Here is a 23,902-nt window from a genome sequence, read left to right as displayed (position 1 = left end):
AGCGAATTCACGTAGACGCGACGGCGACTAGCGAAAGACACGAAAGATCAGCCGTCCAATTCAAAATGAGCGACTTTGATCGACAGAACAATCGCTAATCTTTTTTTCTCATATATGTACATACATATGTAACAGCAATTAAAACAATTAATAATTCTACGTATAAAATAGTACGAATGTCAGTTTGAGCCACAGCTTCTGAAAAAGAAAAGATACATGATAGACCCCATGAGCTAGAAAAGTTTGGAAATTTTAGAAGAACCATATTTGATAAATCAAGGATGTTTTTTGCTAGAAAGCATCTTGCTTCTCTTACGAGCAAGCCTATACTTCCGAACAGCCCGAAGATGAAAACGACCAATGACGTGGGCCGGATACTCGGAGTACTCGGCCACCCGCGCGATATCGCGCACATGGAGACCCACCCGTTGACGCCAAGTCGCTAATGTCGCTATCTGTCGCTGTCGGACGATGGCGGTTTGCGGGTTGCGGGTTTGATCGCCTCGCGACCACTCGCGACTCGCGACTCACGTTACTCCAAACTCCACGATATTCGGGGTGATCGTACAGTGTTCACAACCGTCCGCGATAGTGCGCGATAGTCTGTGTTGGTCCGCGGACGCGCGGATATGTTCGTTCGTCCTCGCCTCGTTTGCGCCACTGTTATGTAGATGCCACCATGAGAACATTGAGAACGGCAACAGCAACGGTCGCAACGGTCCGCGATAGCTGAAAGTAAATCTCCGGGGGACGCGTGACGGACGACGGACGACGGACGGCGAGAACGCGCGGTGCGGTGCCGCGGTGCCTGGGAAAAATGACTTCTTTCCTGCCGTCGAGAGTCTAGGAATTCATGAAATTGAAGAAGCGAAAGAGTCTGTGCGCGCAGTGCGTGAATATGCCCGCCAAGGTCTCCAAGAAGGTCGTGGGCATGATCATACGAAGCCGAAAGTCCATTATGAAGGATGGAGTCATCACGGTACCCAATGAATTTTTACGTTGAACCTCCAAACGCGACTTTCCCGACACCCCCCTTCCCCCTTCTCCCTTTCCCCGAGCGCCCCCGGCGCGCGGCGGCGCCCGTGCCCCGTGCCCCGTGCCGCTGGCCTCCCCGAACGCTGGGCGCTCTCTCCCTCCGACACCCGCGGCATACCTGCGTCCTGCCCGTGCCCGCGATACCCTGATACATATCGCTTTTATCTCGAGTCCCATTTTATCTTCGCGGAGCACCGCACGATCGGTATCTAACGAGTTACCTCGTTCACGCGGAAACTCGACTCGACTCGACTCGACCCCTGTCCCTTGGACACTTGGGCGAAAACATACGATCGCGTTCTAAGTACGTTATCGCAATTTGTTGCGATACTTCTGCAACAAATTGTAAAGATAAAACGGGGACGTTAATGTTCACGGGCGCTTAATTGTCGATAAATATTTTATATTTGCAGCTATACGTATGAATTATTTCTCAAACAGACGTGACAAGTGCACGTATACATATATACGTATACGTGTGACGTGTGTGCTATGCGTTGAGTATTTTCCAGTATTCGCGTGTTATCTCAAAAAATCGTTATCTTACGCAGGTGCAGGTGCAGGTGCAGGTTGCTCGCCCACGTTCCATTTTCTGTTACACATTTTTTTTTTGTTCGAGACAAAGTGCAGCGCAATCACGGAAAAAAGGATTGCAATAATTGCAGCTTATCTACATAACCTATGTGACGTGTTATCAGCTGATTAACCAATTTTTGTAAACACCTTTGGACTGTGTATTTAAAAAGGATAATGCGACGCGTGGAAAGAAAAAATCGGACTGACGGAAGAAAGTATAATTTATCGTATTTTTATTGCTGGTATTTTTATTTTAGATACCGGTTGATTTATACTCTTATTACTCTCTGGGTACATCTCTTAACGGAAAGAGAGAGAAACTTTGCTTTCGAGTCTTTATATTTATGATCAATGTTGCCGTAAGTTCCGATAATCAATGTTCAATGAATCGCTCAATAAGCCTTTGTATTTAACACAAATCTAATTAATTCCTTTCTGTCGTTCAGCCCGGCGGAAAGGAACGACTTGTGTATTTTTTCCTTAACCGTTTTGACTTTTAAATATTGTTTTTGCCGAGGTTATTCTATATTTGAACTCGGAAAAGATAAAAGTAGATGTTCCACGGCGCGACATTGTCGGCACTTTTTTTTTTATTGTCAACGCCACATATATGTTGTACGTATGTACATATATGTATATCTTTCCTTGCGCGCGTGTATGCGCGTCACTACACACACACGTAGCATGTAGCGCATAAACAGGCAAGTGTCGTGCGCATCGATCAATTATTCGACGATGCGTTATGCGTTCCCATCCGCGCTGACAATAGATCGTGATGCATCGCGCGGTTATTTCCGTAAAACGCAAAGCGGAAGCTTCCCTTCGCGATGCCAGGTGCCAGGCTGCCACCCGAGGGAACAGAGTAATCCGAGCATTCCGAGCGAGTCGCCAGCTGGTCTGAGGTCTGAGCTGGCCCGGCTGGCCGAGGCCGCCGTCGTTAGGTTAGGACTCGGGGGGAGGGGGGAGGGTCCGGACTCCGGAGTTAGCTCGAAGGGGATGTACGCTCAAATCGTCATGTCGTCAAGCGGGCCGGCGCGGCGCGGCGCGGCGGGGTGGGGGTGGGGATGCAGTTGGAGCAGTCGCGATATGCGGAGGTTTGATTCCTCGTCGCGTGCACCGTCCCGCGCGACTCGAATGGACTCGATGGACCGCGCGAGGGCGAGGGGTTGACGCCGCGAAGGGTCTCGGCTGGAAATATATGTGATCGCCCGAGATCTCGCCGCATCAAGCCGCAACAGCAGCCGCAGCCGCCGCCGCCGCCACGAACGGCTGCGGTCTCTCCAAGAATAGCGATACGCGACAGGAGGCCGAGAGAGAAAGAGAGAGAGAGAGAGAGAGAGAGAGAGAGAGGGGGTGACGGGGCGAAAGAGACGGACAGAGGGTGAGAGAGAAGGGAAAACTCCGTCCGCGGCGCAAAGCAAAGCCGCCGCCGCCGCCGCCGCTTCGGGGAACGCGCACACCGCACAGAAGACTCCCGGACGTCGAGTGTCGCGCGTCGCCGATTTGCACGGGGGAGCACCGCGAACGAGAAGACGCCGAGAAGCGTCCCCGTCGCCGAGTCTCTCCCGTCCGTGGATATCTCCGTGACGTCACCGTGCGCGCCGCGACCGTGCGCGATCGAATCAAGGCCGCTCGCCGTCGCGTCGACCCGGGCCCCGGGTCCCGGGAAGCAGCGTCGCGACCGCATCGCTCGCCTCGACGCCTCGCGCTCCCCGTTCGTCATGAGGGAAAATCTCTGTCACAAAGAGAGATAGAGGGAGAGAGAGAGAGTGTGAGAAACACGATGTTTGACAATGCGTAAAAGGCACCTCTCGGTTTTCCTATAAGCTTCACCCCGTCGTAGACAGTTGTAGGGGACGTAGCTCCCCTGCTTCGCTTCTCCGGATCTCGTAACTTGCCAAGAAAAAACCCAATGACGCCAGCGATTTGGCACTGTACGCGAGACGATAGCGTTACAGGACTAATTACGTCATGTGACTCGATGATCGCGCGCGGAGTTACTTTTTTAACAAATGTAAAATGCGCGCATCGAGGTCGAACGGATTTTAAGAGGATACCACGGAAGGACGCGCTAGCTTGAGCCTTGCACTGCCATAATAAAGTTCAAACGAGTTGACGACCGAGATCGTCAGAAAGGTTGATTAATGATTATGTCACGTTCCCGTAAATGTAATTGCGAACGAGGAAGCGCAGAGTGACGAGAAAACGGAGTGACTTATTGTATCTCACGATTAAAATTTAATATTTCTTACCGAAACTCTCATTAAAGCAGAGTGTACATAAGAAGATATAGGATTAAATATATTTGCAAAAGTAATGACAAATAGACGTAAAGGCCGATAGTTTTATTGAACGTCGTAAATCTTTAATCAAAGTTTTGTATTAACGGGCATTGCCGATTCTAATAGACATGACAAACGCATATAATAGTGACGACGGATACTTGGTTGTAACCACCTCATTTGTAATGCAAATGTAACGCCGATAAATCAAATGGTCGTGACAGAATGACTGAAGAAACTATTCGTAATAATTAAGATAAAATGTAGCGGAAATGTATAAGCGAGGCATGCATCTCAATCATGGTGCGGTATCTTATCTATTTTAGACGTTACGTTAGAAAAGCTATGAGAAATCGTGCGGGCTTGACGGGCAAGCTGCAAGTAATATCGAAGGACGAACTAAAATTTAATTCAAAACTGTGGAAACTGTGGCGGTGTGCTGATATGAGGTTGAGAGAAGATTGTCTGTCTCTTTGTCACGTGCCCGTAAGCGGAATGACGGCACGAGTATCGATTAAAACGTGAGAATATGAGAGGAAACATATATAGCGACATTTTTTAGGGGTCATGCCCCCTGGGGCAAACGGTGGAACAGAGGGCCTGGGCCCGACCTGTTCTGAGATACGTAACAGTCAGGATCACGCTATAGCCAAACTCGCACCTCCCCCTACGTTTGTTCAGCAATGCTACAGACACCTCAAGGTCAGCTGCTAAAATATCATAAGTATCTGCCACTTGTGGTATACGCGCAGAAGGCCATATCTATTTATCGAAATTTATTTTATATACGCTGCGACTCCTACACTTTCATTAGAGATTATCCTGTGTATACGTATATACACCTGCTCGTGCTAAAGATCATCGCGTAATATGCCGTTGTGTTTTATTTTTCAGAGCTCCGGTGTCGGCGAGGCGAGCGTGTATCATGCATTGGTCGTAATATTCCTGGAATTCTTTGCATGGGGACTATTAACCATGCCTATTATTAGGGTACTGAACGAAACATTTCCGGATCACACGTTCCTGATGAATGGCTTGATAATAGGAATCAAAGGAATCTTATCTTTTCTCTCCGCGCCACTGATCGGTGCTCTCTCCGACGTATGGGGTCGAAAATTTTTTTTACTCATCACAGTGGCCTTCACATGCGCACCAATTCCCCTAATGAGCATTAACACGTGGTGGTTTTTCGCCATGATTTCTATCAGTGGCGTATTCGCTTGCACATTCTCGGTCGTGTTTGCATATGTTGCGGACGTAACGGAAGAAAATCAAAGATCACTAGCGTATGGCTTGGTATGTGAATATCATTTTTTATGATTAGAAATGACAATATTTGCATTTCAATGCCCAAAGTTTTGTTTCATAAGTAACGACAAGAAATAATCTGATGATAATTGGTTATCTAATTTCATATTTTATATTTTGCTCATTCCTCCAGGTGTCGGCAACTTTTGCCGCGAGTATGGTAATAAGTCCAGCTTTGGGTGCTTATATCATGAATACATATGGAGAGAATCTTGCCGTAGCATTAGCGACAGCTATCGCAGTCTTGGATGTGTTTTTCATATTAGTGGCTGTACCTGAAAGTTTGCCTGAAAAAACACGTCCACCAGCACCTATCTCGTGGGAGCAAGCTGATCCATTTGCTGCTCTTGGAAAGGTAAAGCATAATGTATTGGAAAAAAAAATCCATCACACAAAGTATATTTCTCTGTGCAATGTATAATTTTTTAAAATAGCAACATATAAAAAAAGGAATATATAAATATATCACAAAATTTGTTTTACAGGTTGGAAAAGACCATACTATTTTAATGCTGTGTGTCACTGTGTTCCTGAGCTACCTTCCTGAAGCGGGACAGTATAGTTGTATATTCGTTTACTTAAAATTGGCTATGGGTTTCTCCAATGTCATGGTAGCAATATTTATCGCTGTGGTGGGCATTCTGAGTGTGGGAGCGCAAATTGTATTAGGACCCTTGATGAGAACCCTCGGCGGCAAACATACTATAATGCTCGGGCTGTTATTCGAGATGTTACAGCTCATGTGGTATGGATTCGGATCGCAAACATGGTAAACTTCATTTGCATTATAGCAATGTTACGCTATTAGTAACGCATCAAAATTTCAATAACAAATTAAAATTAAATGCGACGACAAGTGTTATCAAGCGTTAACTATTTCTAGGATGATGTGGGCCGCTGGAGTACTTGCTTCCGTGTCAAGCATCACATACCCCGCGATTTCCGCATTCGTATCCATGCATTCTGACGCTGATAAACAAGGATTGGTACAAGGTATGGTAACTGGGATGCGTGGTCTCTGCAATGGACTTGGACCTGCTATGTTCGGCGTCATATTTTACCTCTTTCATGTCGATCTTAACGACGACACGCCCAATCTCCCCTTGAAACCGTCGTTCGTGGACGAAAACAACAGAACGGGAACTAGTACACATCTTGACATAATGCCTCAGGTACATACATTATATCTGCAGGTAAGAATAGGTTCTTTTTGTTAGCTATCTGTTCTGTAAATTTTATACATGCAACAGTAAACTTATTTATTGAAGGATAAGAATCAATATATTTATATATAAATATGTATATAAGCAAAGTGTTATCCGATGTGTTGATTTAAATAAAAATCAAGTGTTTTGTTAAATTGTATTTCCAGCTTGTACCGGGGCCGCCGTTCGTGTTTGGTGCGTTACTTGTGATCTGCGCGCTGCTAGTAGCCGCATTTATTCCCGAATCAAATACGATGTCAACAGGATCGTTGCATCACCCATCCACTTCCCGGAGGCCCTCCGGTAAATACGCATATCAGAAATGTACGTTACAGGTTGTCAAATATTATGGCTAAAATGCCAAATATGTTTATGGTGATGGGATTCATCGAAAATTGTTTCAATTGCAATTTCTATCGACTTGGTGAATGAGTACATTGAAATTTATGGAAAAAAATTTTACGTCTTACGCGAAAATCGTTATATACATGTAGCAACAGTTACAAGAATACTGTGTTTCACTTATTGTAACGCACAATGTAGAACTTAAAGTGCTTTTGTTATTTTAGGTTTGTCCTTGGACGTTCAGTACGAGGCAGACCGAGTAGGAAGTGGAAGAGGAAAGATCGGTCCGCTATCACCACTAGTCGACAATTGTAATTCCGCCGCGCTATAATGTCTATTGAAAAATGTAAGACAAGCCATATAGCACGCGATGAGAATACTTTAGCCAAGCGGTAAAGTTTCACCCTTAATCAGAGGTGAAGAGCTCGTTACTATGAAATGCACCTGACTCGATTCAGGCGACTGTAATAGAGTTGTCTATATTGTATTATACTATTTGTTTAAGGCAGTAACTAAGCTTGATTTTAGGACTTATCGATGGAACTTAATGTTTAGGTTGTGACAAATTTGCACAAGCAGTGCTTGTGCGATAATACCGTGGGTTGATCTCAGAGTCGTGTATGATCGTACGACAAGCGTGTTATGTTCCAAAAAAACGTAACATTAGATCTTCCTTTTCAAGATTCTTGCGCCGACTTTTAAATCAGATGTAACAATTTTACGCGAAGTAATCAATATCAGTGACTCTTCACGCAGCTCGCCAACGGCACAAATCGAAGTTATCGGTGAAAAATGTAATCCGTATTTTATTAGATTTATACCTTGAATATTAATCCTTTACTTTGATGTCGTATCCTTTTCTCTTGTTTCTAATTTATGTTACCACTTTTTATATCAAGTGCTAATGTAAATTGCGCAACGTATTTTTGCATCTCCGTACATTCGTAGCACTAGAAATAGCTTTTACACATTCCTTGTAAGCATAATTTTTGCATACAAAAGCAGAATTAATTGACAATTGAAAAGGATGCAAATTCTTTGAAACGTATTTTCCTTTTGTATGATATAGTAATTACTTATTATTCTTGTATATCATACACCATAATTCAGCTAATATTTATAGATCATGCGACTCGTTTCTTTCTGCACAAACTATTTATTTTAATAGATAGAAACTATAAACATAACGAGAAAGGCCTCAATACTAGAAAGATATACAAAGTGATAGTTTGTCATTGAAAGACAATGGTAGACGTTAACATTACTGAATAAAATGAGATATTAATTATTAATTGAGAATCAATAATTCTCTTAAATTATGTGTGTTATAATCGGAGTCATTGATGTTAAAACGAAAAGAAACGTTTTATAATAGAATAGAATCTTGTATATATTTTGCTTCTATTTTACAAAAATATCAAAACTTTTAGGAAGAATATGTTTTAATGCAGTGGCATTATTGATTTATATAAAATTAAAATTATAATATAAAATTTTGATTGGTTAAATAATATGTTTTATCTTTAATTTGTGTTATTATTAGTATATTTACATAAAATATCAATAGCACGTTCACAAAAAATAGAATCATTTGAAACTAACTTGTAGGAAACGACAATTAATTTTAGTTACTGTGTACTGGATTGATTTTTAAGTCATTATGCTCTTAAACTCGATTAGTCTCGACGAAAGCCAAAGAGTGATTAATGACAAATGCAAATGAGTCAAAAAATAACGTGCGATAATGTGCAACGTGCCCTTGTCTCAAATTAATAAAACCCTCCTTAACAATTTTTGTTTCATAAATTTCGATATTTGCACAAATTTTTTATCATCTTCCGGGAAAATTGAAAATTACATCAATTATTTGATGGATATTTATTGGATGATATTAATACCGAATCTTTTTATAAATAAAAGTAATAAATATGTATTTTATACATATGTATAATATTAACTTCTTATTTTTATGTACGTCTGCTCGAAACAAAACAATTTACTAGATATTGAAGGTTTCAGTCGATATGGCTTATAATCTTTGTCAAATGTATTAAAATTACGTGCGTTTTCTAGAATCTAGCTGTATTACAGTAAAGTATTACAGGACGAAGTAGAAATCGAAGTGAGGTGTATACGGTGCAATTGCAGTTCTATAGTTTCTGTTTGTATTTCCTTAGAGTTACTTACGAACTCGCTCTCGTACACTGAAATATACGCAATTGTATTATAAATATACAAAGCAAACAGGAAGATTATGATATTAGGGATAAAATATAGAATATAAGTCTTGACTCTATCACGAGTTAAGTAATTGTATATGTATAATGTACGATGAATGCATTAATAAAAAGTGATTATTTTTAAGATAAATAAAGGTATCACTTGAAAAACTCACATTTATATTCAACAACTATATCAGTTAAAGTAATGGACTAGAAAATTTATATATATTTGAGTATTCTCTATTCGAATGAGTCAATTGTATGAATTTAAATATTGATGAGTGATTTAATGAAAAAATTTTTTTTGAAAATTGCCTTATTTTATATGCAATAATACAATTTATATGTAATTGTTAAATTCATTTCATGTTTGAATTATTCATATTTGTACCAAGAATATCAAGTACTTTCTATGAATAAATTGGCGTACCGTTTTATAATTAGATTAAATCTTTTTTTTTCTGTCTCTATAACATCTTTAATATTTTCCCATTTATTGTACTTATTTCGTTGCAATTATCCCATAACATCTGGGAGAGAGTACTGGATCAAACAAACGTATTACAGCAACTTTGGAACATTGGATATTATTTTGTAAAAATATTACTCTATCCAACATGATTGCCGCTTCCACTACTGAGCTCATATGTATTCTCAACATTTGAAAGAAACGCAACTTTGGTTCGAAATGCATGTGATTCTGATATATTTGTTGCAACACATAAGCGGGTGGTATCTAAAAACGTATATTTTGTAAAATTTCTGTTGACACGTTAGAACATATGAAGAAAAATAAGCCTAGGTTGAACACACACCTGTTTCTTATCCACTCCGATTTTAGATAGCGCGCACTTTGCGTAATCCGCGAAATTATTCAGTGATCCACCACGACCTACTTTAGCATTGTAATATCCTATTAACAATATATATTATTACACATATATAATATAAATTTATGTCAATTCAAAATATATAAAATAATTCAGTAAATAGTAATCGATGTGTATGATACAGGATAAATGAATATTAACGTTTTTGGTCATTGAATGGTATTTTGTGCCTAATAATTTGTGAGCTGTATAAACTTGCCTTATACTTTGAAGCCCTGATCTCTATTCTTGTTTAGTCTTACGCTAGAGCTAGAAATGTAATATCGCTTTATTAAATTGAGGCACAAGATCCCATTCAATGATCGAAAATGTCAATATTTAAATATATTTACGTCTACATCGTCTGTACTGACCCATTGAATGTAGAATAACTTGCAGCACGGCTCTGTAAAATAACGAAGGAGAAAGATGCTTATTATGTTTACTCCTTTCGATAGATTGTTGAGCCAACATTCTGGCATTTTTAGTGAAATTCCAACGTCCGCTCAATGTTTCATCCGCTAAATGATAACAGCATGGAACTACAAGAAGCAAATTAATGTCCTTCGCACGTAAGAAAGCTTTGATTACAGAATGCACAAGCATTCCACAAGTGTGTAATCCTGTCAAAATGAGATTTTTGTTTACAATCCAATCAGGGTAATGTGTATTCACCATTTTGTTATAATTAGTCATGTCGTCCAATTCTTGAACTATATATCGAACCTAGAAAACATGACAAAAAACATGAGAATTTTTTATAATGTCATAAACGATAACGATATAATGTGATTGAATGTGTTTTTCATAAACCTTTGTTAACGGTCGTTTCCTCTTCTGAATCTTTTCCTGACGACTTATCGCACCCCTGTGACAAACTTGCGACGAATCGATCGCCAATACAGGGATATTAAAATGTTCTGACAAATACGTCGACAAATACGCTTTCCCAGCTCCAGCGTCTATTACTAAGCTGCGGGTGATAAGTGCCATTTCGGCAATGACTTTTCCAAGCACTTCGATTTCGTGCGACTTCTTTGTATTCATGAGCTCCGACTTCGGGCGAACGAGCTTATTTTCGATCGAACCTCCCTTGGAAGACTGCGGTAAAAGCTTTGTCAAATCGTCCACCCACGTAACAGCTGGGCATGATTCTAAAGAGAGCGATCGTGTTAATTGTATGAAATTACTCAATTCCGAATCTGTGTCGTTTCCTGTCCAGATATCGTCGCTCGTATCAATACTTTCAAGCTCCGATCTAAGTCTCTCTGGCAAGCACTTGTCCCATAGTCCTTCGGTAATAAAGTCAACCAGATGACAGTCTACCAGCTTCTGATAGATATTAATGAAATCCAACGCTTTCTCAAAGTGCTGGTTATATTCCGCCATCGTCGTCGCATTAAAATTCAAGTCTATCTGTCTCCGGATAAACCGAACTAATTTTTGCTAGAGAACAGAATTTGGCATATTTGAACTTAATATCTTCCACAGCTTTCAGAATGTCCAGATTGTTGTCCTGGCGATCGGGAAGAGTGCGGCGAATGTCTTCCAAGAGCCTCCCGGCTATCGCCACCGCCTTCTCGCATTTAGCGTCATTAGTCTGTAAATAGTGCTCCAATACTCCACTATAGTATCCTAACTGCGCGGCGATTATGCTAGCTCTATGGTACCCAAGGTGGTATCCCTTTAGCAGCTGCTCCTTGCCAGTCTCATAGCCTTTCTCGTAGCCTGACTTCTGTGCAATTTCTTCCGCAAATAATAAATTCTCGAAGGCTTTATTTACGTCCAGGTCCTTCTCTTCCTGGGACATAATTAGATTAACTAAAAAAAAGATAGATTATATATCATTATATTCCATTACACGAGGAAAGTATCTTAATTTATAATTATTAGTGTCCACTCTACTTACATTTTATGACAAATTGTTACAACAAAAGTATTAATAAAAAAAAATTATTGGAAGACGAAAAACAACTTGTTAATTAAACTGTTACGCACAAATAAACAAAAGTAATAAGCTACCTTAAGAAGGTAAGTCGTGATACTTATTAGATCAACGATAGAACTATAAATATATATATAAAACTGTGATCTGTGATGCAGTAACATGTGGGCGTGTCAATAACAGATGATAATAAGAGTAATTACGTAGGTTATCGCGTGTGAGAAGAAAATGCGAATCTTCTCGATCTGGAGCGAACGCAACGATGTAAATTCAGATACTTTTTGAAAGTGTGAAAACGATAAATACTAACCGAAACTTGCACATGCACACGGTAACCTATGCGGCAGAATTTATAGGTTATACAAGCATTATTTTGACACATGAGTCAGTGCTACGTATATGTGAATGCAGAATGAAAATATAGAGCTGCAGTAAAAACGCTTTCTTATCTCGTTTAACTTTAATATTAATTATTGCCTAATTCTCTTTTCTACCTATTTCTACCTCGAGAGATCAGAAAAATGACGGATGAGCGGAACTTTCGTTCGCAGTATTACGAAAAGGTAAAATTCATCTAAGATCCATTTGTTCTTCGAATCGAAGCGACAATTATTTACTACTATATATTCATCGTCAGATTGCCACGTGATTAGAATATCATTTCTTTTAAATGACAGGTTGGATTTCGCAGCGTCGAAGAAAAGAAGTCTCTGGAGATATTATTGAAGGAGCGCCCGCTTGACAAGACAAAGCTGAAGCAGTTTTGCTTAAGATTCACCGTACCCGCTATATATAGAAATTTCCTCTGGAAAGTCTTACTCGACGTTGTACCAGTTTACGCAGAGAGTCAGGGGTTTATAATGGCCCAGCGTAAGGCGGAATTTCAGGATTTGCAGAGAGCACTGAGAGTCACCAAGATCATAGACGACTTTACAAAGCCTCATCTAATATTCTTAGCGATGTGGCTGTTACGTAAAAGAAGAGCAAAAGTTGATATGACTGCTCAATTGGAATCTCCGTTATACAGGTTTATTGCATTATTCAATATTGTTTCAGACTTTTAAACTCAAATTCAATTTTTTTAAGTTTTAATTGAGATCCAGAATTTTTTCGATAGCTTTTCTCTGTAAATCTTGAAGGACGCATTGCCTTTGTAAATTCATAGATACTTTGTGTGATAGCCAAAATTATTATATTGTAACAGAATTTCGTCTATTCCAGAGCTATGAGGAAAATGGCCGAGACCCTGTGGCATGTGATTGATGTTGATTCGGAAGAAGAGAAGCTAGTGGACATTTATTGGATATTATCCGGATTTTTTGTGCAAGTTGAAAAGCTGCAGAAAGAAGTTGGAAAATTGCAAGACTGTACATACGCACTATTGGAAAAAGAAGACGTAGAATTATACAAGCATCTCGTTAAAATTGATGCACTTTACAATCTTCCATACGATGTGTGGTTTTATTCGTGTTTTGCTGGGATAATAAGTAATGGATCTATTGCTAAGTATGAATGTAATGTGTTGTCATAAAAACTGCAATTATATTGCAACTTTATTAGTGAATTTTAATACTGGTAATAGCACATACTTGTAGAATTACTAAAATATTTATTTGTTACAGGATATGGGATAAAATAACTGTCGGAGCATATCGAATTTTAATATTCGTTGCCGTTGTTACATTAACCACTTTGAGACGTCTATTATTAAGATGTGAAAGCACGGATCATGTATTAGATACTATAAATAATGTAGGACTCCTGGTTAAATTATAATACTCTAATATAATGCGATGGGTATGTTTTCTCAGATTTTACATTTTATTTTAGATAACGGAGGAAACGTCGGAGGTGATAGTAAATAAAGCAATTGAATCAATGCAACAAAGCGGAACAACTCAACAAGTTGATATGTATTTCACAAAACATAATTAATATTTTATACCACATAATATAAAAATGTGTTATATTCCATATATATATATATATATTATGCGACGAAGGTATTACCGATATTAAGGTTGCTCTTAGTTTTTCGAATTTGTCACATTTAAATACTATAGAAAACGGAAACTGATTTTTATCATCACTCATAATAACTTTAATACGTGGGCATTAAACCTCTGTGAAACTGACACTGGATCTATAATAAATTAAGGAATTGAAATTAATAATTAATTCTAATTTTAAAAATGTAAGTATTTTGTAATTGGTTGTAGTAACGATAATTTCATTTGTAGCTCCAACTATTGAAAGATATAATTATTAGAAATATTTTAATTTAATTTAATTCAATTTAATATAATATAATTTAATTTAATTTTTTCTTATTTAAAAAAAAATAATCGTCACTTGATTTTGAAATAAAAAAAAATTGTTGATTCAGAATCGTTTGTAAATCACAAAATTATCCGTCTTTTCCACTTACTTTAATTCGTGAAATCTTCCGTGTGCTATCATGTTGTCTATACGTAGATATGAGAGCGGTTATTACTGTTATTATCAGCGATAATATGTGCGACAAGGACACTTAGTCAGTGGGAAAGCAATAGGACGTGTGTTGCGTACATGTTGTAAGAGGCATGTAGTGATGGTATCCTTCGACTCGAACGATTGAGATAAATAAAACTTGACCTAAAGCACGAGGAACTCAATCATTTACCAGTCTGACTAGTCGTTGGGGTCCGCTTGTGTCGATATTCGATCAGTGACTGCTGGACTGATTGAATTGCAGCCTTTGTAAGAGTATAGCAGAATTTATACGTTCGTTAACTCGTTAATGTTATAATTGGGGAAAAGTTTATTGAGAACAAATTATTTTAGTAAATAACACTTGTTTTCAAGCTTTAAATATTTAATCTTTAGTTGGTGCACTATTAATTATCTTAATAATTTAAATGTATAAAATAAAAACAAATACGATTTAATTATGGCCCTTAGCGGATTAGAGAGATTATGGATCAACAAATAATTCGATATTAAAATCTAAAAGATACTTTGATTGTAAAATTGCACGTAGTATCTGTATAATATAATTATATTATATGCATGAATTAATTATAATTTAAAAGTTAAAATTAATTCATAATTTTAAAGTTTGGTCGGCAGAAGAAGAAATAATCACGCTAATCACTGATAATTTTGTACGCGAATCTTGAGCAAATATCGAAATTAATGTTTCAGAATTAATGGAACAGTTGCGTTCTGACAAACTTTCACTTCATTATAATTCGCAGAGTAGCAGCTGTCGCGAAAATTATATTTTCAATTTACAGTGGCCCACTTACAATTCGTTCACAGTTCGAAGAGTTCCAATATCAAGTTTCTCGGTCGTGGTTAGTTTACTGCCGTCTTAATTAACAAATTAAGTAAAAATCTACACGATGGAGCCAATAACGAGAATGGCATTGCTAAATATCAAAAGATCAGCAAGAACGTTGTCTCAGGTAATATAGCATTTTATCATAATTTTAGGATAATCGTATGTATATGTACATAAATTGGAAATACTATTATATTAAGTTACGTCTTTAAAATAACCTATACCTAATTTATTTACTTATAATTAACTTTTTTATTATCAAAACATTTGAAAGAGAATATTTAAAAGCACTTTAGATCTGGATTAACTTAAACATTTCTTCTTTTTTTAGCGCATTCAATGTCACAGAACACTTACGTCTCAACAAGTGTTCGATCGTGAATCTAAATATGGTGCTCACAATTATCATCCACTCCCCGTGGCTCTGTGCAGAGCTCAGGGTGTCTTTATGTGGGACGTCGAGGAGAAACGATACTTTGATTTTCTAAGCGCTTATTCGGCAGTTAATCAAGGCCATTGCCATCCCAGAATCTATAAAGCAATGGTCGATCAAGCGAAAATTTTAACTCTGACGTCCAGAGCGTTTTATTCTGATATTTTGGGTGAATTCGAAGAATATATCACGAAACTTTTCAGGTAAACTTTTCAAAGCGTTACCTTTGAGACCCAAGCTTATCGATAAGATAAACGATGACGTAACGAAATCTAAATAAGAGATCAGCGAAAGTAGAAGATAAGTGTATATACATGGTGTTACGTTATTTCGGAAATCTAATATTTAACATTTCAGAAGATACACGAATTGGAGTACCTATATAATTAGATTATAAATTAAACAAAGATCCGGATTAAAATAATCCTTCAAAAAAGAATTTTATTCTTTCAGATATGACAAATGGCTGCCGATGAACACAGGCGTGGAAGGTGGCGAAACGGCATGCAAATTGGCACGCAGATGGGGATACTCGTGCAAGGGTATACCGCAGTATCAGGCCAAGATAGTGTTTGCGGAGGGCAACTTCTGGGGAAGAACTTTGAGCGCTGTCTCCTCAAGCACCGATCCCAGTAGCTACAGCGGTTTCGGACCGTTTATGCCGGGCTTCGAGCTTGTGCCCTATGATGATCTTCCGGCACTTGAACGGGCTCTCGCCGATCCAAATGTCTGTGCTTTCATGGTGGAACCTATCCAAGGTGAAGCTGGCGTTGTAGTTCCCAAGGTAAGCTTTCACGTGCAAATGTTTAAGCATGAAGGAAGCCACCTTCGATCTTTTATCCTTAAAATTGTCTCTGTTCCTCGAAAAGGACGGATATCTGAAAGGAATTCGAGAGCTTTGCACGAAGAACAATGTCTTGTGGATTGCGGATGAGGTGCAGACCGGCCTGGCGAGAACGGGGAAGCGGCTCGCGGTGGATTACGAAAACGTGAAGCCGGATATTTTGATTCTCGGTAAAGCCCTGTCCGGAGGATTCTATCCCGTTTCCGGTGTATTAGCAAACGATCCCGTTATGCTCACAATCAAGCCTGGCGAGCATGGGTCAACTTATGGTGGTAATCCTCTGGGATGCAGAATCGCCCTCGAAGCGCTTCGAGTTCTGGAGGAGGAGAAACTTGCCGAGAATGCGGAGAGGCTCGGTCATGTGCTCAGAGACGAGCTTAGCAAGCTACCGAAAGAGATAGTCACTTTAGTGAGGGGAAAAGGCCTCTTGAACGCTGTCGTCATTAATGAAAAGATCGACGCCATGGATATCTGCTTGAAGCTGAAGGAACGCGGGCTCCTGGCGAAACCGACGCACGGACACATTATTCGTCTGGCACCGCCGTTAATTATCACGGAGGAACAGATACGCGAGTGCGCGGATATCATTTCTAAGACTATTCTCACGTATAACTAACGGACACCTGTTGTATATCATTTATGTGTAATTTTAATTTTAATGTGTTACCGTTATGCAAGTGAATAGATAGCGCTTCACGCGGCACAAAATATAAGCAGGATATTATTTAATATTGAAGCAGACACAAGGAGAATATGACGGGAAATAACATATCGCAACATGATTCAGTCCGACTCGAATACGGTTCATTTCGAAATCTACGTAACTGTTACCTCGCCATCCTGAAATCGATTTTCACTTGTCTTTTTAGATATTGACTATTTATTTTCAAATAGAAAAATCTGTTAGCAGAATAAGATGGTAGAAACCGAAGAGAATCTGTCATTTAATTATATATATATATATATATATATAATTTTTTTACAAGTATTAAAGTAATATATTCCATTTAAATGATTATGAAATGAGAAGTTCTGCTCGGTTTCTACTGACAATTTGCAGTCAGATTATATCGACATGCTTTGCTGGAAAAACACGAATTACGAAGTTACAGCTGACACTATTCTGCTCGAATCTGCTGGCAAACTGCTAGCATACTGCTAATATTTTGCTGACTAAAAAATAGAACCGATATCTCGATCGACAGATCTATCAAGCGCTAATGATGCTAATAATAAATACTACACTCCACATTTTATAAAATTAAGTACTATATTACTTATATTGTTCGAATAAAATGCAAATTACGATTACGTTGTGAAAATACAATGTGATTTATTGATATTCTATAACCCACATAATTTTCTTAATCTACCCAATATGCGCATTTTGTATATAATTTTATTTAAAAATGTGCAATGTCCATTGTTATTTTTATCTTGACAATATTTGTGCAGTAAAGTTAATCCATATCGCATATATGCTATATCGAAAAAGTTGATCATTTTTGACAGATCGGAATTTTATCAAGTAACACATACAAGAGACAAGAGGTTGAATCGGTCATGAGTGCATTGACGTATATCAAATTATTAATATTTTTCATAAAACAGTCGAACGTTGCAAACGAACACAATTATCGTCGCTTATAATGATACTACGATGTTCTATTTCGTAAAGAAAGTCCGAATAATCCACTTTGTATGTAGTCGTATTATTATCTCGAGCAAAAATGTAATTAACGTAACAAATGAGTTATTCATTTCAAGTTATTAATAACTTCGTACGATAACATTCTCTACGCAAATAATGATGTATTCCTAGTGCAACGACGCGAGAGATAATATGTATCGAAAAACATATAGGCATGGCTTGCAATCAGTAAATAATTCCCAAGTAATAATATATAAGATTATTATTTCGATTAATTGATTATATCGCAAAATTATTCAGATTATACACTTTAATAGACTTTGACTTATCGTCTAAAGTCTCTTATTAAAATGTATAAATAATCTTTAGTTTTCTACAGCATTATTTTCTTAATATTTACGTTAGACTTAATTCTTTCTTGTGTTATATGAACACTGTCAAATTCTCAACAAAGTTAAAAAACCTAAAAACTATATTATCAATGAAAGAGTTTAAATTCAAATCAAATGCAAAACAATCATAATTTTCTTATGTTGTTTTTTCGATTCCCTCTTAATGGACTTAATGTAAAAATGCCTTAGATTGTATTGTTTATCGTGATTCGTTTACTTCGGCGTACTGGCGCCTTTACTCTGAACTTTTTATCAGATATGGTTCTGTATGAAGGCATTTATTTTAAATCCCTCTGTCGCAATGCTTATATGTATACACGATTCCAGTAAATAAGCAATCATATCCCGCCGTATCTTTTGTCATATCTTCTTTACCTTGATATAAAAGCAAGATTGGCAGAATCGCCATCAGATGCTTATTTTCTGACGACTTGCACTCTTACTCGTAAACTTAACTTGTACTTAACAAAAAGGAGGTTTGTAAATGCAACACTCGGCGATATTGCAGCAACATTACAACATTCCAACTATTTGCAGGGTGAGGAGAAAAACATGGCTTTGCAATCTATGAGACAGAGATTCTTCAGCATCGTAAGAGAAACGGAAAAGAGAAGATTCCTGAGTTCCCAGCAAGTGATCGATCGCGACAACAAGTACGGCGGTATACACTTTAAACCGCTGCCAGTTGTTCTTTCTCGCGGGGAAGGATGCTACCTGTGGGATATCGATGGAAAACGATATCTTGATTTCTTGGCAGGATTCTCTACCGTCAACCAGGGCCACTGTCACCCGCGTCTGGTGAAAGTGATGAGAGATCAGGCCGGGAAGCTGGCGCACACGTCAAGAGCCTTCTACTCGGAACCTCACGGCGAATTGGGAGAATATCTGACGAAACTCCTGGGATGGGATCGGTTTTTGCCTATGAACACAGGTGCGGACTTTGAACAAGAATTGGGATACTTTTTTTCTGAAAGAATTAGTTTTAGTATCTCAATAATTATCACGGAAAGATTTTAATACTGCTTGCGATAAGTAAAAGCTTCTTCACCGTAGAAGACAAAAGAGTTGGAGCGTTTATTCCTTCCTTATCGTAGGTGTCGAAGGTGGTGACACGGCCATAAAATTGGCCAGACGCTGGGGATATAGAATTAAAAAAGTGCCGAGCGGCAAGGCCACCGTTGTGTTCGCCAACGGAAACTTCTGGGGCCGTTCTTTAGCGGCGTTATCGGCTTCGACGGATCCAAATTGCTACACGGACTTTGGTCCTTACGTGCCCCTTTTCGAAAAGGTGCCGTACAACGACCTGGTAGCTCTGGAACAAAAGTTTCAGGAAAATCCCAATATCTGCGCGTTCATGATGGAACCCATTCAGGGAGAAGCTGGCGTCATTATACCGGCTGTGAGTTAATACGAAAACACACGGCATTATAAATATTAATGCGAGTATTACTGAGAAATTATTTTTACTGCGAAAACGCTGCTTTTTACTGCCGAAAATCATGTAGAGTGTTCTGCCTTCATGTTGATATTGGAATGTTAGTGAGATCGTTATCTTTTTGCCAATAGCAATTAATTTTTTTTTACTTTTTTCATTCAGGACGGTTATCTGAAACGTGTAAGAGAACTATGCACGAAATACAATGTTCTATGGATTGCCGACGAAGTGCAAACTGGTCTTTGCAGAACTGGCATGCGTTTGGCAGTTGATCACGAAGGCTGCAGGCCGGATATTCTTATTTTGGGAAAAGCCCTCTCCGGTGGCATGTATCCGGTTTCCGGTGTCTTGGCGGACGATCAGGTATCCGAAAAAGTTTCATCGTAATCATTAAAATGATATTCAATATATTAGCTCTATTTCGGGCGTTCCTTAATTTAATACTAGCTCCATAAATTAAATTTATGCGATTTTCTAAAATGTAAAATATTTTAATAACCATTATCGTGACAGCACGTTCCTTATGTTGAATTGTTGTTGAACTTTCAAGTAGGCGATAATGCGGTATCTGCCGTTACGTATCTCGAAAGAAAGCGATGTTAATCACTCATTTGGCGCGATAAGGATCTTTAATTCAGACTGATTGTTTCTTTCCAGATAATGCTCTGTCTGGAAACAGGTTCACATGGAAGTACCTTCGGTGGGAGTCCACTTGGGAACCGGGTTGCTTTGGAGGCGGTTAAAATTCTGGAAGAGGAGAATTTGGCAGAGAATGCGAAGAAGCTCGGAAAAATTCTGAAGGAAGAACTCGAAAAACTGCCGAAGGACATCGCCACGGAATTCCGTGGGCGCGGTCTTCTCACCGGTCTTGTGATAAACAAAGGTTCAACGATCATGAACAAATCAATGATTCAGTTATATCGCTGATAAATTGTCGTCAAATTAAAAATTCATTGCGCGATATGAGTGAAGATAATATATTTGTTGATCACGTAAAATTAAAATCATATCTCGCAAATTATGATTTTATCCAATGATAATATATCGAATAACATCCTTCGATAGTGCTTTTTTTAACAAGAAATATTGAATTTTATTATGATACATTCAAGGTGGCTTTTACTTACAGAATTCGGCGAGGGTTGGGACATCTGTTTAAAGCTGAGAGACGCTGGATTGTTGTCGAGACCCGCACATGGTCAAATCATCAGAATATCGCCCCCGTTAACGATTACGGAAGAACAATTACGAGAAGGAATGAACATTCTCACTACGGTCCTCAAAAGTTACAAATAAAGGATTTAAAATTTCGCATTGCACCAAGATTGTATAATAAACAATTTTTTACGACAAAATAGGATTACCTTTTGTTATCGTATTACTCCAGTCATTCCAAAAAGCGCATTTAAGATTTCAGACCTTAGGTCTTGAAAATTCTTAGGATTTCTCAAGAAAACATGAAGACAATAGTTAAGAGAATAAAAAAATAATTACAATCACGCACGAAGGAAAATCTTATCCTCTTCTAATAATTATAAAACATGCATTCGCAATGGCCATTCACATGTTTCATATGTACATAAATTACAATTTATGATATATAAATTATATATGTGATTCGTTATGCTTCTTTAAGTGTCTCGTCAGACTAAAAGACTGCGAAAACATTTGGTTACACTGATTACACTTATAAGTCTTCGAACCAGTATGTAAATTTAAATGCCGTTTCAAATGATTGGCCAGCTTGAATCTCTTTCCGCACAATCGGCATTGGTGTTGCCTCAATGTGCCGTGCGAGGCTTCATGACTTTTAAGATGACTCGATTGCGCGAATCTCTTGCCGCACAGCTTACACGCGAAAGGTTTCACTTTAGTGTGAATTCGCAAATGCTCGACCAGATTACCCTTCTGCACGAAGCGTTTGTCGCAATACTCGCATTTGTGCACCCTCGACGTCTTGTGCGTTCGCAAGTGCATTTTTAGATTATAATTATGGCTAAATTTTTTATCACAAATTTCGCATTGCACCAAACCCCTTCCAGTATGGAGTCTTTCGTGAGCTTTCAAATTCTTTAAAAGCCGGAAACGTTTGTTACAGGTGCTACATTCGTAGTCCTTGCTCTGCGATGTATTATCACTTTTATTGTGGACCTTTATATGCTCCTCCAAGTACGACGGATAGGAAAATATTTTATCGCACACCTTACATTGATGTACGTTGGTTTTGGTGTGTAGTCTCATATGCGCGCTGAGTTTACTCTTCGATGCGTAACTTTTGCCACAGCTTAGACATTTAAATGGTTGCTGGCCAGTGTGAGACAATTGATGAGCAAATAATTTTGACTTTTGCGAAAATTGTCTCGAGCATATCTCACACTGATGCTTCTTAGCGTGGATATCTTCCGTAGCTTTTATATCGAGAGGTTGCTTGTAATTATCGTCGCTCGGACATCCGTGATATTCAATCGCGAGTTGCCTGTCTTTCCCGGGCGATTTCATAAATCTCAAGTTTTCGGCGATCGATACATCGTTCTCGGAGTGTATCGTTACATTCTGCATGCGTTCCGAACTGCTTTCCTGGACGCCGTCGAGATCAATATTTTCTGGAAAGTTTATGTTCTGTATCCCGTCGGTGTCGTCCACGGTGGATCTCTGATAAGACAAGTTCTGAATAGGATTATCAACGGAGTGAATGGATCTTTCGTAGCTCAAGTTTTGTGGGATATGATTCGAATTTTCACAAATCTCTATGTTTTCATTGTCGCACGACATATCGACGCTCTCCGTGCTGTGCGTAATATTATGACTTATCAACTGTCTTCTATTGGTAAAAGTGTGATTACATAGAGAGCAATGTAAGGCACAGGCAGGTCGACTCGAACTTTCTTCGTTCAGTGACATAGGATGCATCGTATTTGGTCTGACTAGGGGAGATAATTGCGTATTTGGCATACTATCGTTCGCGAAGCTCGAACTGACGTGAGTAAAATTAAGATACGGATTCTGGGACTCCACAATGTGCATATGTTGCATAGGTATGTTATCCTGAATGAAGGGCAAGTGTAATCGATTATGGGCACAGAGCTCTTGATAACTCATAAACCCAGCGCCGCATTCCACGCATTTCAGGGTCTTGTGAGAATTCTGTACTGGCACGAATCCCTGGCTCTGTTGATTTTGATAGAGCTTGCAGCCAGGGACGGTGGTGTACGATGTCAACCTGGATACCTGTATTCGAACATATTCCTGACATTAGCGGTACGCGGGTTTAGGGCGCGAGAACGTAAAGTTCCTTTACCTTCAACGCCGCCTGCCTCAAAGCCCTATCGGCGGCGCGACACTGCTCTCGATATAAAAGGGCCGACTCCGCCCTGGTGACACAACGGTCGCACATCTTTTCAGGCAAGCCGTCTCCCTGCCAGACCTACGAGTATCCACACGAAACACAAACTTAATCTCCCTGTAAATTAACGTTAAATTCGAGATAAGAAAAATGCGTTGCTTACCTCTAAACAAGAGAGAGATCGTAGTTTAGCAGCGAGGGAGGAACCGGCTGGTCCCACGAACAAGCATACCATCTTGTCGCCGTCTTCCCGCAAGCACGTACGACACAATTTGCCGATGTTCTCACTGTCGATCTCCTTCGTGACTATAAACATCTCTCCGTCGTTTGATAAACCGAAAACGTTCCGACTTTTTTCCGGTTTCGATTCTTTCTTTTCAAAGGATTAGATACCTTCAGTTTGTCGCTCGAATTCTCTCGATGCGTTACCTCTGTCGTATATTTCATTCGTTCTTCTCATCAGTCATGTTCTTATTGTTCTCCGAAATCTCCGCGTTGCTATTTTGACGTTTTCGCGTCGTCCATGTCTGTCTGTATTGTCTGTCCATGCGGCTCGTCGGCTGTCAAATTTCGTTCCGTCTACTGCTCACGCAAGATGTCACTACCGTGTCACGAAACGTCGCTCTTGCGTTCAAAAACTCATCAATAAGCGTACTTATAATGGCGCCAGGGCGAAAGAGGGAAAATATGGAAAG

General features: G+C 39.1%; 6 protein-coding genes across 18 annotated transcripts; 4 read left to right on the top strand and 2 right to left on the bottom strand.

The window, feature by feature from the left end:
* The first annotated feature begins 451 nt into the window (after positions 1–451).
* Positions 452–10,634, top strand: LOC139769587 (hippocampus abundant transcript 1 protein). 5 transcript variants are annotated; one of them, XM_071700785.1, is made up of 8 exons: positions 452–979; positions 4,220–4,595; positions 4,788–5,189; positions 5,335–5,556; positions 5,687–5,970; positions 6,085–6,394; positions 6,574–6,730; positions 6,976–10,634. In XM_071700785.1, exons 2-8 carry the CDS (start codon positions 4,461–4,463, stop codon positions 7,080–7,082), a joined length of 1,617 nt encoding a protein of 538 aa, XP_071556886.1. In that variant the 5' UTR covers positions 452–979; positions 4,220–4,460; the 3' UTR covers positions 7,083–10,634. The 5 variants fall into 5 exon arrangements, with proteins under 5 accessions (XP_071556886.1, XP_071556888.1, XP_071556887.1 ...); XM_071700786.1 differs by lacking the exon at positions 452–979 and adding an exon at positions 2,702–3,382; XM_071700787.1 differs by lacking the exon at positions 4,220–4,595 and having other exon boundaries at positions 453–979.
* Positions 9,426–11,372, bottom strand: LOC139769590 (probable methyltransferase-like protein 25). Its single transcript, XM_071700797.1, has 4 exons — positions 10,656–11,372; positions 10,217–10,568; positions 9,789–9,886; positions 9,426–9,709 (listed from the first exon to the last, which is right to left on the bottom strand). The coding sequence occupies exons 1-4, from the start codon at positions 11,229–11,231 to the stop codon at positions 9,476–9,478; spliced, it is 1,260 nt and encodes a 419-aa protein (XP_071556898.1). The 5' UTR covers positions 11,232–11,372; the 3' UTR covers positions 9,426–9,475.
* Positions 11,373–11,917: 545 nt separating this feature from the next.
* Positions 11,918–14,432, top strand: Tbc1d7 (TBC1 domain family member 7). 2 transcript variants are annotated; one of them, XM_071700799.1, is made up of 5 exons: positions 11,918–12,350; positions 12,465–12,814; positions 13,009–13,293; positions 13,410–13,539; positions 13,599–14,432. In XM_071700799.1, exons 1-5 carry the CDS (start codon positions 12,309–12,311, stop codon positions 13,650–13,652), a joined length of 861 nt encoding a protein of 286 aa, XP_071556900.1. In that variant the 5' UTR covers positions 11,918–12,308; the 3' UTR covers positions 13,653–14,432. The 2 variants fall into 2 exon arrangements, with proteins under 2 accessions (XP_071556900.1, XP_071556899.1); XM_071700798.1 differs by having other exon boundaries at positions 11,920–12,350; positions 13,618–14,432.
* LOC139769589 (ornithine aminotransferase, mitochondrial-like) lies at positions 14,387–17,713 on the top strand. 4 transcript variants are annotated; one of them, XM_071700792.1, is made up of 5 exons: positions 14,387–14,526; positions 15,063–15,233; positions 15,441–15,745; positions 15,996–16,326; positions 16,412–17,713. In XM_071700792.1, exons 2-5 carry the CDS (start codon positions 15,171–15,173, stop codon positions 17,000–17,002), a joined length of 1,290 nt encoding a protein of 429 aa, XP_071556893.1. In that variant the 5' UTR covers positions 14,387–14,526; positions 15,063–15,170; the 3' UTR covers positions 17,003–17,713. The 4 variants fall into 4 exon arrangements, with proteins under 4 accessions (XP_071556893.1, XP_071556896.1, XP_071556894.1 ...); XM_071700795.1 differs by having other exon boundaries at positions 14,410–14,526; positions 15,088–15,233; XM_071700793.1 differs by having other exon boundaries at positions 14,411–14,526; positions 15,024–15,233.
* LOC139769586 (uncharacterized) lies at positions 17,695–23,785 on the bottom strand. 5 transcript variants are annotated; one of them, XR_011717600.1, is made up of 5 exons: positions 23,601–23,785; positions 23,371–23,513; positions 23,163–23,288; positions 19,478–23,092; positions 17,695–19,348 (listed from the first exon to the last, which is right to left on the bottom strand). XR_011717600.1 is itself a non-coding variant. In XM_071700784.1 (3 exons), exons 1-3 carry the CDS (start codon positions 23,521–23,523, stop codon positions 21,470–21,472), a joined length of 1,902 nt encoding a protein of 633 aa, XP_071556885.1. In that variant the 5' UTR covers positions 23,524–23,779; the 3' UTR covers positions 20,261–21,469. The 5 variants fall into 5 exon arrangements, 1 of the variants encoding a protein (XP_071556885.1); XR_011717602.1 differs by having other exon boundaries at positions 20,992–23,092; XR_011717599.1 differs by lacking the exon at positions 17,695–19,348 and having other exon boundaries at positions 20,261–20,611; positions 20,992–23,092.
* Positions 18,914–21,219, top strand: LOC139769588 (ornithine aminotransferase, mitochondrial). Its single transcript, XM_071700790.1, is given in 6 exon segments — positions 18,914–18,956; positions 18,959–19,360; positions 19,524–19,828; positions 20,027–20,227; positions 20,522–20,747; positions 20,994–21,219. Coding segments are annotated over 6 exon segments (1,344 nt in total). The 3' UTR covers positions 21,161–21,219.
* Positions 23,786–23,902: the final 117 nt, after the last annotated feature.

This window comes from Temnothorax nylanderi, unplaced genomic scaffold, assembly GCF_030848795.1.
Source record: "Temnothorax nylanderi isolate EJ_2023f unplaced genomic scaffold, tnyl_v1.0 TNYL_tig0023_pilon, whole genome shotgun sequence".
NCBI lineage: Eukaryota > Metazoa > Arthropoda > Insecta > Hymenoptera > Formicidae > Temnothorax > Temnothorax nylanderi.
The sequence above is the reverse complement of the archived record's forward strand: the minus strand, read 5'-3'. Positions and strand labels throughout refer to the sequence as shown.